Raw genomic sequence first — 16,493 nt, forward strand, 5'->3', positions numbered from 1 at the left:
AGGTCAATGCTTGCTATAGCTGCAGACTCTCTATTTCTCCTTCTCTGTCTGTCTCTCTCTCTCTCTCTCTGGCTCTCTTTTCAACCCCGGTGCACCACAAGATCCATTTCTCATCTCGCATATGCATCAACATCACAGTAATTTGTGTCCATTTACACAGTCATTTGACTGTAAGCAATATAATCCCGAAAACAAATGAATGAGATTTCTAGAACCAACCGTCATAATTGTGCCGTTTCTCCGGCTGTGTCTGCGTGAACTGTAAGAATGGCTGCAGTTGTTGAAAGCTTTTCTGTTTCAAGCTCTGGGCGACTGACTGAGCGATCAGCTCGCTTGCAAAACAGTCACGTCCGATAGTTCAATACTGCACTCCCTCAGGTCTGCCAGCGCTGGCTTCAAAGAGACATCATGTGCGGATTCTCTTATCTTCGAAAAGCCATGAATGTTTTACATACGTTTGTTTTTGATGGAATATATAGGGTCAAATTACATATATGACTTTAATTGGGGTTACGGCAAGTCTAACCACAATATTTTGCTCTTTTTTTTTTTCTTTTTTTCTTCCAGGATCAAGATATCTTATTACATCCACGGGGGCCTTGTATATTCTGGATGTGCAGTCGGAGGACGCGGTGAATATTTATCGCTGTACCACACGGCACCGATACACAGGGGAGACCAGACAGAGCAACAGTGCCCGACTGCTTTTATCAGGTGAGGGGCCTTTGTGTTGCTGGCACGACTTCTCATAAATCAGCAGATGTCTAGTCAAAAAATCATATTACAATTATTTACACATTTTGTGTGTAAAATTGAAACCGCAATACGATTAAGCAACAAGGTATGAGAGACTGCTCTACAGTACGATTTGAATATAGTCCAAAAGTGCTCATATCTGGAAATATTGATATATTTACATACATGTTTCCTTCATTTTTTTTAGACAGAATATTCTTTTCTAATAATTTTCAACTGATGTCCCGCGATCTCCCAGCACTGTTTGCCTGGGTTTTTACTTCCACGATCGCTGTTATGACTCACCCGCTGTACAGTACATATGCAGTATATGTTATATGTCATTATGATTTTTGTCACAAATTCACGTAAGTTCATAAGAAAATGTTTTGTTTTTTAGAAAGACTATTTATAATAGGTGGATAAATGTATATTGGGATCAAAGCGATATGAATGGGAAAGCCATGTAATGCTAGAAAAAAGGTTAATAGTGGTTGAAAACAAACAAAAGAATAATGATGAAATAATAATTAAGATTAGGTCTCATAACCGGCAGAGGTGTGAAAGGTTTGTAGAGATAGAACAATAGAAACATGAATGGGGCAGTTCGCCACACCAGACATAAACAATAGACTACAAGGGAGCATTATATTTTTTAATAGCCTTTTTTTAAGCTTTCTCTAAAAACACACATGACATGGTCTTAGAAAATGCTTCATAAAATTCATGTTTATATAAAACACCCTCAAATTTTAAATGAAGCATGACCACATTGTGGCTTCACATTCATTGTGTTTCTAAGTTTTTACGCTACAGCCACAGCATATATTGTTAATAGTTTGTTTTTATGTTTGAGATTATATATCTCCATATTAATAACAGTCAGAGTAATTCTGAGGCTTGAACTGTAAACGCTCAAGTGTTGGCTTTCTATGTGTCTATTCAGAAGGACTTATGACCAGCATCCTTTTTTATTTTGGGGGAGAGAAGGGGTTAAAGGGCTCCGAGTCACATGATGAAAGTTTTAGTCAACAAATACTTTGTCTGTACTAGAAACAAAAAGGGTGTTAATGTCACCGTCAGCCAATTAAAACATATTTTTTATACAGGGATTTTGGACATGGCAAACCAGTGCAGTCTAATGACAAAGTCATAAGTATTTTTACCATTTAATGAATTGGTTACAAATTTGTATGAATTTGTGTGATATCACTCTTGAGTTTAGCTTTAGGGGTTTGGTTATGGATGGGTCTTCTGGTGACACTTTACCTACAAATGAATTGTTTTTGCACGAATCAGATTGTATAAATGTATACCAAATCACAGATTCATATAAGATTAACACTTGTCTTGTTGTCTTATTGTCTTGTTTTCCATTACAAATATCTATAAATTCTTAAATCAAGATGCATTTTCATGTCAAAGAATGACTTTTGATATTAAGTCTCGTTTCATAAAAAAAATCTATCAAAATTAAGTGAGTTTATGCTTAAAAACAAGAAAAAATATGTCAATGGGTATAATAAAAACAATATTTAAATATGTTGATTTTTTTCTTACCCCACTTGCAGGTATATATTTTTTCTTATTCTAAACAAACAATAAACTTGTTCCTTTTTTTTCAGAAAACAATTCTTAATGGGTTGGATGCCCCAATAAGGATTAAATTAAGCAAAGATTAGAGCTAATCAAGGATTTTTTTATCTAGGTGTGATGCACCCCTTAAATTTTAAACACAGATTAACGAAACATGGATTAGAAATCGAACCTGTGATTAAAAGTTTCATCCACGGTTTATGTTGTCCGCCACGATGGATTCGCCATTGTAATTAAACAGCAACAATGCTAATATTACATTTCCTTTTAGATTGATGAATCTCTCTCTCTCTCTCTCTCTCTCTCTCTCTCTCTCTCTCTCTCTCTCTCTCTCTCTCTCTCTCTCTCTCTCTCTCTCTCTCTCTCTCTCTCTCTCTCTCTCTCTCTCTCTCTCTCTCTCTCTCTAAAGGAAATAAATATGTAAAATGTCAACTGTTTTTATCCTTTGCTACTGTTACTGAGAGACTGTTAGAAATAAAGCAGACAGATAAAACATTACAGCATTGCTTATGGATTTCACAAGCCTGGAAATATATTTATTAGTCAATAAATGGAGTAATATGGTAGCATAACTTATAGGAAAATAAAAAAAACAACAACCACAGGTATGATTTGCGGAGTGACAGCACCACCCTGTCCATTTAATGGATGCCCTGCAGCCAGACTGCTCATGGGTCGAGATGTGTCCGATTGCACATGTGACAGCAGTCGCCAGGCCAGCGGTCTCAGAGCTGACGATCGCCTTACCGGCCCCAGCTTCACCTTAGCAACTGGCTAACCCCACCTCACTAACCCTAACATTAATGAGGCTATGATCTTCTGGTTTGAGAATGCTGGCCTGGCACTGCTGTCCTAAAATCACTGTGACGTATGGAATTTGGTGGTATCAAGTTGCAATTGAGCATATGGGATGAGTAGACATAGGCTGTGTCCCAATTCAAAGGCTGCATCCTTCGAAGGACTCAGACTTCATAGGCCGCTTCTTCGAAGACCGCGAAGGTCGGACTGAGCGTTGTTAAATGGGACGGTCTATAGCCTACAGAGGATTGCTCTTGTCGCCTTTCAACTGTGACAGCTGCCGTTGACGACAACAGTAACATTTGGACTGGACTTTTTTTTAAAGTTACTGTATATTAAACTGTCTGAAAACGAAACAGGATTCACAAACTGTCTAAATAGGTTCACCGTGGTCCCTTTCTGTATATAATATAGAGTGTAAACTATATATAATTGCATCTTAGTAAGATATGGCAATTTCTCTCAAAAATATCATATCACTGGTTTCACGGGAAACGAAGGATGCATTCGGAGGACCCTTCGAATTGGGACAGCCTTCGTCTCGCCGCTGTGATGCAATCGGCCTTCGAAGGATTCAGCCTCTGAATTGGGACGCAGCAGTTTCCCACTACTACAGTATATAAAGAAAATGGATTTTCTCTCACTCTCTTTTAGATCCTGTGGACTCCGCTCCGGTGATTCTGGATGGGTTTGAACGGAGGGAGGTTATGGTGGGACACCGGGTGGAGCTCCCGTGTAAAGCGTCCGGTCACCCCCCGCCCAGGTATCGCTGGCTGAGGGACAACAGCCCCTTAGAATCAGACAGCCGCTACCACCAGAGTGTATCGGGCCTTCTCATCGAGGCCACGCGACCCAGTGACGCTGGCAGTTATGTGTGTGAGGTGTGGAACAGCTTCGGAAACGCCAAAGTGGTCGGACGGCTGGTGGTCAAACGTAAGTTATCTTTTACAGCAGGGGTTCTCAACTCTTGCCCTTGAGATCCACTTTCCTCCAACCCTGATCAAACAACTTCCTGTAGCTTTCTAGTGATCTGAAGAGCTTGATTGGCTTGTTCAGGTGTTTTTGGCCCCTTTCACACAGCAATCCCGGTAAATTAACGTAAAATTGCAAGAACGACTTTACCGGTTAATTCAAAAGTGTGCCGTTCACACAAGCAACAGCGTTCTGGCTTTTTACCGGTAACAGACCATTAACATCAGCTACAAAATACCGGTAAACTCTGTGCTGACGTCATTAACTGGAAGTTTATGCCTTTAAGGCTAGTTATTTTATCATACGTTACAGAACCGCTAACTGTTGTTGACAAATCTCTTCATCCGCCCGGACGCGGAGAGGCGCTTTAGTTTCGGTATCACTCCAATTTGAAGACATTTGTAAACAGTGCTGAGTAAACGTGTCATCTGTGTCATCATTCAATGAACTGCCCTTTCAACAGCTTCTGATTGGCTCAAAACTCTTCTTATGACTTGTTAAGTCAGTGTGTTCTGACATCGTACGTGCAAAATACGGGTAATCTTCATTCCGCGTTCACACAGCGCATATACCTGTAATTTACTGGTAATGTTACAACTTCCCTTACTGGTAAATTGACGTAACCAATATACCGGTATCCTGTTCACACATGATCTGTTACCGGTAATTTACCGGTAAAGACTGTATGTGTGAAAGGGTCTAATCTCTGCAGGAATGTGGATCTCGATGACCAGAGATGAGAACCCTTGTTTTAAAGTGACATTAATGTGACATTATTCAACATTTATAGCATTCACATTTTCACGATAGGCTACTGTATGTGCCCTTTGACAACTTGGTTTTGAAAACCAAAACAATTCATGTAAATAATTCCTATTAGACTCGATACAATTCAATCCAAAATTGTGTTGGCTGTTGGCCAACAAACTTAAGTTGAGCATGATTAGCAAGTACACAAATTAGCTAACAACATGATTGGTTTGATAATCTCGACTTGTGCTGTGTTCCATTCAAAGCTGTAGTTCAATATCCCAGACTTCCAACTATAAAGGAATTCCATATCTCAAAACAAATGGCTACCGTTAGGTGTGCTGGTGTTTGTTTGTCACCAAAGCAACAAATTGTGGATTATAAATGATGCTATACTTTTGAAGGTGTAGAATATCAACAGAAAATATCCATAACCATGTTTTACCAGAGACTATTGAATAACACAAGACACGTCTCTCGTATTGTTTTGAATGGGGAAAAGTGTAACGCTCAATATGTCGAAAATAAGTCCCGCCTTCTAAATAAGAGCCAATCACCAATTGGTAAAGTCACCGTGTCACTGCAGCCGTTAGAAGCTCCGGTTCCTATAGAAACAGTCAGACGCGCTTCCACTGCGCATTAGCTTGATCCAGCCTGAAAATTTTGATTCAAGCATTTAGAAACAACATTTATGAGACAGTTGTTGTCAGATTTCATTGGTGATTTCAAATATGAAATTTAATCGTAAGCTTGGCGAACAGTTTTGGAGAATTTGATGTTTCCCCATTCACAGAGACAGGAGCTGCACTTGCACGCCAGAGAGGCGTTTCAAAGATGGCCGCCGAGTGAAATGACTTGTCTTAAAGGGACTTTCACTTCGTCTCTGCAAACGATTGCTTAACAGGATTTATTTTCATGCAATCTCAGAACTGACTCAGTGGTTTTTTCACCTAGAAGGGAATATTTACTTTTTCGGATGACGCTATGTTCACATGACATCATGTAGCATTTTGTTGTACTTTTCCAAGTTGGATATGATGACTTCCTGAGTTGAATTGACTGCAGCATTAAGCATTTAACAGATGACAAACAAAGTTCTAGTCAACATCCTCTTAAAAACATGGTTTGTATGAAGACGAAACAACTTCTTTGAATTTAGACACAATTATTTGATTCAATAGTGTATTAATATGCGAGTATGTGTGTTTCCATCCACCCCAGAGCCTCTGAAAGCAGTGGTGAGCCCACGGAAGGTGAGAGGCAGCGTGGGTAGCCAAGTGTCTCTGTTCTGCAGTGTGACTGGCTCTGACGAGTATGACATCAGCTGGTACAGGAACGGTGAGAAGATCTATCAGGGTATAAACGTACGTATCACGGGCATCAACAACGAGAACCTGGTGATGGAGGGAATGGCCAAGAGTGATGGAGGAGCGTATCAGTGCTTTGCTCGAAATGGCAAGATGTCCACCCAAGACTTAGTTCAGGTCGTCTTGGAAGGTAAGTCCCTCTTGGAAGAAAGTACACGAAATAATGTTATACTTTTGAATGTGAAATTACTAAAAGTATGGAGATAGGGAGCCAGGACTGTCTGAGACATAACTTATGTCAAACTTATGTCATTTAATGGAATAGTTCATCCAAAAACGAACACCTTCATGTCATTCTTAAGGCTCTTGGTTTACACGAATCGCAGACGAGTTCGTCTTTCACACCGAAACCGAAACGGTTGATCGCCTTCAGATAACTCCCGCCTGCAAGATAGGTGCCGCTGTCCGAGAATGCATTTTACGCCTGTAACTGCCCACACTCATCCTGATCTTCTCTTCTTTTTTCCACAAAAAATCCACACACATCTCGCTTTGTAGCGCCACGAATGATCGCACCCGGTGTGAATAGCTCCATAGGGATCTACCGTTTCGATTCAACAGCATCACTGCGTCGTACTTTCTCATCGCTTAATCGCGCTGTGTAAAAAGCCCTTAACCTTACATCATTTTCTTCCTTCAATGAAAGACAAAACGTTATAGAAGACAGAGCTGATCTTTTCCGTACAGCAAATGTAAATAATAATTTATACTGATAAGTTCCAAAAAGTCAAAAAAAAAAAGTCCCACAAAACCCAGCCCATACAACTTGTGTGAAATCATACTATAGCAAAAGACAAGAAAATAACTGGGTGAGTAAATGATAACATTTTCACTTTGGCTTTGAACACACATGCACACAAAAACGATTTTAGCTAGATGTTTTTAGACATCCGCTTTTGAATGCAACGGCCACATCTAAAAATCCAATCGAAAACTGATGCATAAGAACCAAGTCCCCACCCTACATTTTTTCTTTTTCGATAAGTCATAACACCCGGATGTACATCACAATACGGAATAAAAGATCTGTTAAGATCTTAAATTTTGAATGACCTGTGAAGTTGTGGATGTACATATGAACACTGTACTGTGTAACTGTGCATGTGTTTTAATATAAGCCTCTACTGGACTCCACTGAAGCTACTCAGCCCTGCAGCTGAAAAGATTTGTTGCTTCAGCTCGGTTGCTGGGGCAACTGTCTCCTATTGCCACAAAACTGCATACAGAGGATATTGATAATCTATAATGATGTAAAAAAATAAAATAAACAGGATGATCAGAGGGTAAAGATTTCAATGGCACTAAGCTTGAAAACACAGCTGTTTCTTCCTAAGTGTCATGAAATAAGAAAACGGGGCTGAAAGGATTTGCAACAAATGTCTGGCTAGGTCTAGTGTATTTTGCATTGTCCGTAATTTACTGAGAATGTGAGGCAGTTTCATAATCCCCTTTCTATGTGTTTTGTATCAGGTTTTTGGAATTACAAATGCATTATTACAGTTTTCCTGACTTTTAGCACAAGTACTGTCAAATCGATTAATCACGATTAATCGCATATAACATAAAAGTTTGTATATATATATATATATATATATATTCTTTATATAGCACTATATTTACAAACTTGTATGTTAGATGCGATTAATCACAAAAAAATTGATTTAACAGCACTACATAAAATATTTAAGAAAATTCAGAATATACTTCTCTTGGGTTGATGAAGTACCTGTATGTTTTTTTTAGGTTTTGTAGATTGAGTATAACTATATTTCTGAACATACTACTGCACATCTGTCATATTAGCATTGCCTTTTGACCCGTATGATTTACTACCAACAACCAGGAAAATAGTTTACTCGGGAGTAAATGACCTACAGCACTCGAAAGAGCCAGACGGCCCACAATGCTCTGCTATTTAAAGATAATGCGATTTTTAAAAGTGTTTTATTGATGATACCAGCAATTTAATTTAAGATATAAAATCTGAAATGTTTATGACAGATTCAATCACATTTAGTTTATGAACAATGTGTCACCTCAAGAAAATGTCCTTGGAATGCTGCTCAACAATCATATATCATATATCATATCAGTGTATATTGAAGGCCAATTTTTTAGACTGTTATTTTGTATGTTTCCTTAAGGTTCATTGTGTAATATTTAGGAGGATCTGTAGACAGAAATGCAATATAATATACATAACTATGTTTCCAGTGGTATATAAAGACCTTACATAATGAACCGTTATGTTTTTATTACCTTAGAATGAGCCGTTTCGATCTACATACACCGCGGGTCCGCTTACATTGAAATGCGCCGTCGTGTTTCTACAGTGGCCCTGAACGGACAAACGCGTTTCGTCACTTTGTTGTTGTTCGTGCGAAGAGGCTCGCTAAAGTCAGCGAATAAAACACTGACACAATGATGAACAAGTAGCAATAATATTCGCAATAACATATCGTTTTACTGCATAATCAAGTAAACCTAATTTCTTAATTTATCTTTGTAAAGAACCCTCATTGCTTAACTGGCTACTCTCTGCTGTCTCAGACGACGACATCACTTCCTGTCGGCCACCGTAACTTCTGTTGGTTGCAATTCGTAACCTCACCACTAGATACCACTAAAAAAACACACCGCACCTTTAAATATTGCATCATTTAACCATCTGTCTACAAATCTGTCTTCCTCATCTCTAGACGGGACGCCAAAGATCCTCTCGGCCTTCAGCGAGAAGGTGGTGAGCCCGAACGAGCCCATCTCGCTGGTGTGTCACGTGAAAGGAACGCCGCTCCCCACCGTCACCTGGACCCTGGACGAAGACCCCGTCATCAAAGACAGCAACCACCGCATGGACCGCATCATCACCACCGAGGGCCACGTGCTCAGCTATCTGAATGTGTCCCACACACAGGTCAGCGATGGGGGCGTCTACCGCTGCACCTGCAACAACTCGGCCGGATCGGTCTCCTACCAGGCTCGAATAAACGTAAGAGGTGCTTGTCAGATCAGCTCCTCAAAAACACCGACACCACACCACAACCACACACAACAAGATTGTCTGTTTTCTATATGGAATTTTTAGTTAGAAGGAAATGTTGTAGTCTTAGATTGCCTCCTAAAAGTGGTGTTCTCAGTGACAGGGATTTGTAGCAACAAAGCAACTAGAAGTGATTTATTTGTTCTGAACTTTGGCTCTTGAGCAGTGTCCAATGACGGCGCAACAAAAAAAAGCAAAGTTTAACTCTATGCAAATGAGCAGAGACTCAATGTGAAGACAACCAATGGGAGTGAAGTTAGAGATTGCAGTTGAGCATTGGAGTGAAACTAGAAGTGAAACTCTTTTTCCCCTCATCACATATTTTAGTAATCGTCATAAATTAGATTTCGAAACACTCAAAATGCATCCTGTGAAATCTGTTTTGAAATTGGACATTGCGTTACAAAGGATACTGTAATTAGCGGGCTCAAATTTTGTGATATGACCTTCAAATTTAGAAACACAACGTGGTTAGACATATGGCTTTGGATTTATAGCAATTTTAGAGTCCAAATTACGTATATGGTAAAATATATATTTTGTATAAAATACAAAATGTTTAGTTCGATACATTTTTTGAAGTGCATTAATCTGCTGCATTCATGAATTACAACCATTTAAGTTCAGATATAAGCTCAAAAAGGGACAGTCAACGGTTTAAATACACAAACTTCCCAACACTTTCCCTCAAGAGAATCCCCGTTGTCATTTTGAAGTTCGTTCCAATTGGTCAAGTATGTGATGATCGTTTATATGGACAGTCACTCAATTTTGAACAATAGGACAGATGTTGACTCATTTAGGCAGCTTCATTTACCATAATGCAACACGATTGTGATGTCACAGCACCCCACATGACGCTAGTGCATTATATATGAATTATTTTGAGATTTTAACCACACAATACTTAATACACATAATAAAATAGTTAATTGTATTGATTTATTATTTGTTTGTGTACTTTTAGATTTTTTCTCAATATCCCAAGTATAGGAATATAGAATTCTTATGGAAAACATATAAATAATGAATAAGCTCCATAGCAGATTGAGGTGATCAAGGGCTTAGGATGTTCCACTTCGACCCATTGCAAGGGTTCTGCCAGGACTGGGCACTCGTGCACCGTAAGCAATGACGAGTCCACGAGACGGAGTTAAGTTAGCAAGAGAAGGGCATAAAAATGCAAAGTGAAATATTTGGTGTGGCCAATGCAATCCAATCAATGATTTTGCCAAGTGAGACATGCTCCTGGGTCATCATATGGAACAACAGTCCCAACCTTATCCTTGCCCCTAAACCAAACCCTACCCATAAGTTATCCCTTAAATCAGAGGGAAAGGATAGGTGAATAACACTGATGTAGAAGCACATAAGCCTTGGTTCTAAGCCTAAACTTGACATAAACTGTAAACCTCAAATTTGATTGGTTGATATGAATGTTGTTCCAGGATCAACAAAGATGTTTATCCAGGAACATGTTGCATTTGGTCAAATCACGTTCACCTCTAATGCACTTAGTACAAATAGCCTCTGCCTAATTTTGAAAGGATAGGACTGAATGGTGATTGGATGAAAGGAAATGCTAACGGATAGCGCTCTCCAGGTATGATAGACTTCCTCTACAGTCAGGCTCTACTGCCTTCACTCCCATTGGTTGTTTTACGTTGTGCTAATTTAAAACTCTGTTTACCCAAAAATCTGCCGTCATTTACCCGCCTTCATGCCGCCCCGATGTATATGACTTTCTTTCTTCAGAAGAACACATACAGGTATAATCCATATAATCCATAGTCCATTGTAATCCAAGTTCATAGGCTCCTTAATAAAGTTCCAAGCTTCAAAAAACATGAAAAATGAATACAATGATAATCCATATGACCCCAGTATCTTCAGAAGCATAACATCATATAGGTGTGTCTGTGTGAGAAAAATATTTCTACATTTTTAAAACTTTCAGCTATCTCTTCTGACTAACTGTCAGTTCAAACTTCACAATATGCCTACATCACACTTAACAACGTGCTGACGTTTACTCATATGATGATTGGCTGGAAGCGATGGATTGTTGTTAAGTGTAAAATATTTGAATTTTTTCCCTCCCCCTCTCTCTCTCTCTCTCTCTCTCTCTCTCTCTCTCTCTCTCTCTCTCTCTCTCTCTCTCTCTCTCTCTCTCTCTCTCTCTCTCTCTCTCTCTCTCTCTCTCTCTCTCTCTCTTCTCTCTCTCTCTCTCTCTCTCTCTCTCTCTCTCTCACACACACACACACACAGACACACACACTAACACACATACACATTTACTTAGCTATCTAAATGGGACATTCTATAGACGTAATGGTTTTTATACTGTCCAAATTGCATATTTTCCCCCCTTACACTAACACTACCCCTAAACCTGCCATCACACAAAACTTTCTGCATTTGTTTCATATATAAAAAACCTTGAATTTCTTTATTTTGATACCAGATTTACAAATGAAGACGTCCCTAAAGGGAGGTTTTTGGAGATTTGGAGATTTTTTGTCTCACACACAATGTAGCTGAACAACATTTTCGGTCCAGGTTTTAGTAGACACACACACACACTAACTATATACAGTGTCAACTTTGAGGGACTTATTCACTTGCATTATATGGACTCAAATCGATGAATTCTTTTTATAAAAATTTGTGTTCATCTGAAGAAAGAAAGTCATATACATCTGGGTCGGCATGAGGGTGACTAAATATTGAGCGAATTCTCATTTTTAAGTATCCCTTGCAGTCAAACTATCCATGAGGGTTTGAAGTTAGGATGAATTATTTTTAGTTAGTTAGTTACTGTCAGAATATGTATATAATAGCTGAAAACTAGAATATTTACACGTACTACATAAGCCTATCAACTGACATTCAAAGACTCTGTATACTGATAGTTCTTTCTCACAACAGGCCCTGCCAGTATTCGACCAATGAAAAATGTCACTGCCATTGCTGGGAGGGACACGTACATTCACTGTCGCATCATTGGTTACCCTTATTACTCTATTAAGTGGTATAAGGACTCCAAACTGCTCCCTTTCAACCATCGCCAACGTGCCTTTGAGAACAACGGCACACTGAAGCTGTCCAATGTGCAAAACTCGGACGAGGGAGAGTACACATGCTACGTGCTGGTGGATCCAGAGAAACAAATTCACAGGAGTGTTCATGTGACAGTGAAAGGTACTGCTTGTGCAGACAGAAGTCAGCCATGACCCAGACAGCAATAGTGTCGGCCCAGATCCGGCCCACATCTGGTACACGTGGATTCCACACATACCAAATGTGGGCCGGATCTGGGCCGACACTATATTGCTGTCTGGTTACATGAAGGCTTGATTTTAATACTGGGGTATGACCCTGAGAGTGATCAGTGTCATTTTCAATGGTGTTTGTTAAGGCTAGCATAACTTGGGCTATTGCTAGGACTTATGACTGGAGATTCATAAACCCCTAACCCTAAAGCCCAAAGCATACGTCAGCCATCCATGTTTCGCGGCGGTCCATCCACTGTATGCGTGACGTATTAATTTTATGTCATCAGGAAGGTCCGCGGACGGTGCTCGTACAACAGTGCACGTGCGAGTGATTTGAGCGCTTGAAAATTAAAAAGTCACTAGATAGTGCACACGTCTTTCCGTGCTCATGGCCAAAGGAGTATACCGTATTGTTCAGAATATAAGACAATGTTTTGACATCTGAAAATGCGGATGCGTCTTATATCCAGGGTCTAGAATTTACATGTCAATAATACACCCGCAACAATAGGTGGCGCCAAATGCACGTAAAACGAGTGTGCCAAGAAATATGGTGTCCGAGTGTAATGGTAGAAGATCGCGAGAGCAAAAAGACTTAAAAGCGCAAAACGGGTTTATCTTATAATCAGGGTCGTCACTACGGTACTTTAAAAAGGAAAATAAAGTATACCCAGGCCTTACGTACTAGACCTTCGCATACTTGTCTGTGCTACATAAAAAAAAGATACCTCAAATCGTGCTTTTTGAGGAGAGGTCAGAACTTGGCAAAGAAGACCATATACCTCGTTTCCACCAAAAAAGAACTGGTTCGGAACTGGTGCTGGTTCAAAGTTGGTTCAACTTGCAAACCTTCTCAGAACCTGTTTGTTTTTCCACTGACTAGAGAGCCCAGCGAACGACGTCGTTACGTCACTGTGTATGTTGCCATACGTCTTAGCTTTCCCATTCCCGTCGTGTTGTTGTTCACAGTAACCCGCCCCCAGCCCCCGACGTAAGCATGACGTGGCAAAAGAACGGTTCTAGTCCAGCAAAGAGTTGGTGCTGCTTTGGAAGCAATTTTCCTGGCCGAGAACCGGTTCTTTGGCTGTGGAAACACAAAGAACTGGTTCTCGAGTAGGCACCGGCTCTCAAAATGCTTTGGTGGAAAAGGGGTAATAGTAGCATAGAAACTTTTGGAAGTGGGCTCTTTTGACTTAAAGCTCCAGTCCGTAACTTGTCCGTAAGTTAAAAATAATCCAAAATAATTATATTAAAAAAAACTTATTCTGCCAGTGGTCAAAACTATCTGCTTGCCATTGCCAGATTCAAAACGGTTAGCTTGTAATAATGATTTTAATTCCAGTGGTACTGGTGGGTTTCCGCGGGAAATTCGAGCATGTCTTTGCGTCATTACGTCACACCCGTACACATAAAGAAGGAGTTTCGGCTAGCCGGCTATACTGCGCGTGACGAGATGTTTAGATGTATAGGCTTTTCTCGCAGTACTTTACATGATTAAACTTATGGCATCCAGAAAGATCCAAACAACAATCATCAGTGTCATCAACTGGAGATTCAGCAGTTATAAAACCCAAAAGACTTCGTACTTCGGATTTAAGGTGGCTAGAGAAAGAGAAAGAAACCGTCTCATGCGAACACAAGGATTTAAACATCGGCGGGGCTTTTGAAAAGTGCGTGAACTCCGTGTTTTGAAGGGGTTCAAAACGGAAGAAGAGACGGCTTTTTTCTGCTGAACAAGTAAGACATTTCAATAGTTCAATCGTGTAACAGTACGTTTTCTTAATTCACACAGTTATGGAGTTTCCTTTGTTGTGCCTTTCTCGTTTTGCTATTATGGAGAATATGAATTCTGAACTACACAGGTAACCATAAAACACATTAAATTTAACATTAGTCACGCAATGCTGATGTTGTTAACATGAACAATTTGAGAACAAAGTAGGCTATAATTTGCACGGTTGCTGTAAATCATGTTGATTAAATCTAACGAAGCTTATCATGTCGAATGCTTTTTCCCCCTTAGTTGGTCAGAACAAAAATGGATGTTACTTACTTGTTCAGAAGACATTTTCTTATGAAAATTCTTATGTTGGTCAAACTTTCAAAAAGTGAATCTGTGATTCTGTATGCCAGTATCCACACAGCGCGGTGACTGACAGCAGCACTCGCCTCAAAGCACTGTGTTCATCCGCGCTGTTAATGCCGATTTACAACCCACGTAAAGATGATAATTCCGCGAATCACTGCAGTTACAGATTTCGAACAGAGAGATGGCGACAAAGAGGAAAAGTTCCGGACTGCAGCTTTAAGGTGCTGTCACATTAGCCACATTTTGCAGGACAAAAAAGGTCCATTGCCAATAGTGCAGCAAAGTCACTTTCAAACCAAGCAGCTTTCTTTTGGTAAACATGGCAAATTCACTCGACTAACTCGGAAATATTTTGCCCAGAAGCGAAATTCCCGACCACACAGGTTCCTTTTGAAATGACTAATACAATATTTGTGTCTGTTATGATAGTCACTGTCTCAGATTATGTGATTTTGATTCCTACATTTTTGTTGTGGCATGGACAAGAAACATGTCAGATGACCCGTTGCGTCCCGACCAATCATCGCTTGCCCTCTTTAACGACGCGTGTGATGTCATTGAGAAGGCGGAACTAGTGATTGACTTCTGGAAAACAAGAGCATAAACAAACAATGGTTGAACTAGCCTAATGCTAATTCCAGTATTCACCGGGTTGCTGAAGCGTCTCCGCTATCGTTTGCCAACATTTATCTTTTTTCACTGTGTCGTGGTAGTCACTCGAGCAGAAGTATTGTTGCCATAGCTTCACGAACCTTTCCTCCATTGCATAATTCCACATAGAAGCACCAAAACCATCGTCTCTCTTTCGTTCCACCATGTTTGAAAGCTGTGTATGGAAGAGTGTACTTTTTAAAAAAATAGTCTATAGTTGCTACTACCAAAGACTTTAGATATACTGTAGAAAGACGGTGCACTCACATTACTATGAAGGGGAGAAAGTGCAACGTGCAATATGTTGGAACAAGTCCCGCCTGAATATTTGACTGTTGTCAATATGGCCGCCGAGTGAACCGAGACTTTCCTTGAAAGGGACTTTGCTATTACATATTTGGGGCAATCAGAAAGCATGTGATTGAACAAAAAAATTGCATAGTTCAGAATGAGTCATCAATATATTTTATTAGTTTCCTGGGAACTTGCTTGTATCTGCTAAAAGTGAAGGAGAAAATAAGAATATACATGACCTTAAAATGTATAAAGAGACTCTAAAAATTGGGATTTATTGAGGGCTGATTTAGGGCCCTATTTTAACTCAAGTGCACTTAGGGCGAGTCTGAATCCACTTTTGCCATGGTCTAAAAGGGTTGTCCCTAATCTCTTAATGAGTAATGGGTGTGTTTTAGGCGCAACGTGAAAAAAACAACCAGAGTCTCATTCCCTGTAAAAGCCAGTTGCGCTCGCAATGGATTCACTATTTACTTGGCGGAATTTACAAACCGGATTTCACCATATCTTTATGTACACAATATTAATCTTTTACATTGTAATCCTTTTCAGTATCCATCAATTTTTAATATATGGCAGGTTTGTGTGCCGCTACGCGTCCCTGTGTGTGTAATAAGTAGAGTGTATGCGCATTGTGGACCAGCCTATAGGCGCACATTACTAAAGCGCTCTTTAAATAACAAAAAAATACTGCACCATTGACTCTAGGCCAGGTTTCAGTTGGTCAATGCGGCTCAGTCTATTTCAGTTCCTCAAAATAGCAAAACGGCAACAATGCGCCTGAACACACCTCGTTTTTTTTCAGACCAGCAGCCCTTAGGCGCAAAGATTTATTTAAACAACGTGGAGCAGGACGTAAAAATGATAACTGCGTCGGGCTGAAACTATAGCAAAACACACTTGCGTCGCGTCTGGCGCCGCATTGC

At 39.9% G+C, this 16,493-nt stretch overlaps 1 protein-coding gene across 2 annotated transcripts in view; it reads left to right on the forward strand.

Moving 5' to 3' along the window:
- The window catches only part of dscamb (Down syndrome cell adhesion molecule b), a 173,110-nt gene that overhangs the window by 108,915 nt on the left and 47,702 nt on the right, over positions 1-16,493 (forward strand). For both annotated transcript variants that reach the window (XM_056241621.1, XM_056241622.1), the window contains exons 4-8: positions 568-714; positions 3,784-4,062; positions 6,073-6,348; positions 8,918-9,214; positions 12,187-12,459. In XM_056241621.1, coding sequence (XP_056097596.1) covers positions 568-714; positions 3,784-4,062; positions 6,073-6,348; positions 8,918-9,214; positions 12,187-12,459 — 1,272 coding nt within the window. The remainder of the gene's footprint in view (positions 1-567; positions 715-3,783; positions 4,063-6,072; positions 6,349-8,917; positions 9,215-12,186; positions 12,460-16,493) is intronic.

This window comes from Rhinichthys klamathensis, unplaced genomic scaffold (assembly GCF_029890125.1).
Source record: "Rhinichthys klamathensis goyatoka isolate OS25496 unplaced genomic scaffold, OSU_Roscu_1.1 h1tg000657l_1, whole genome shotgun sequence".
Classification (NCBI taxonomy): domain Eukaryota; kingdom Metazoa; phylum Chordata; class Actinopteri; order Cypriniformes; family Leuciscidae; genus Rhinichthys; species Rhinichthys klamathensis.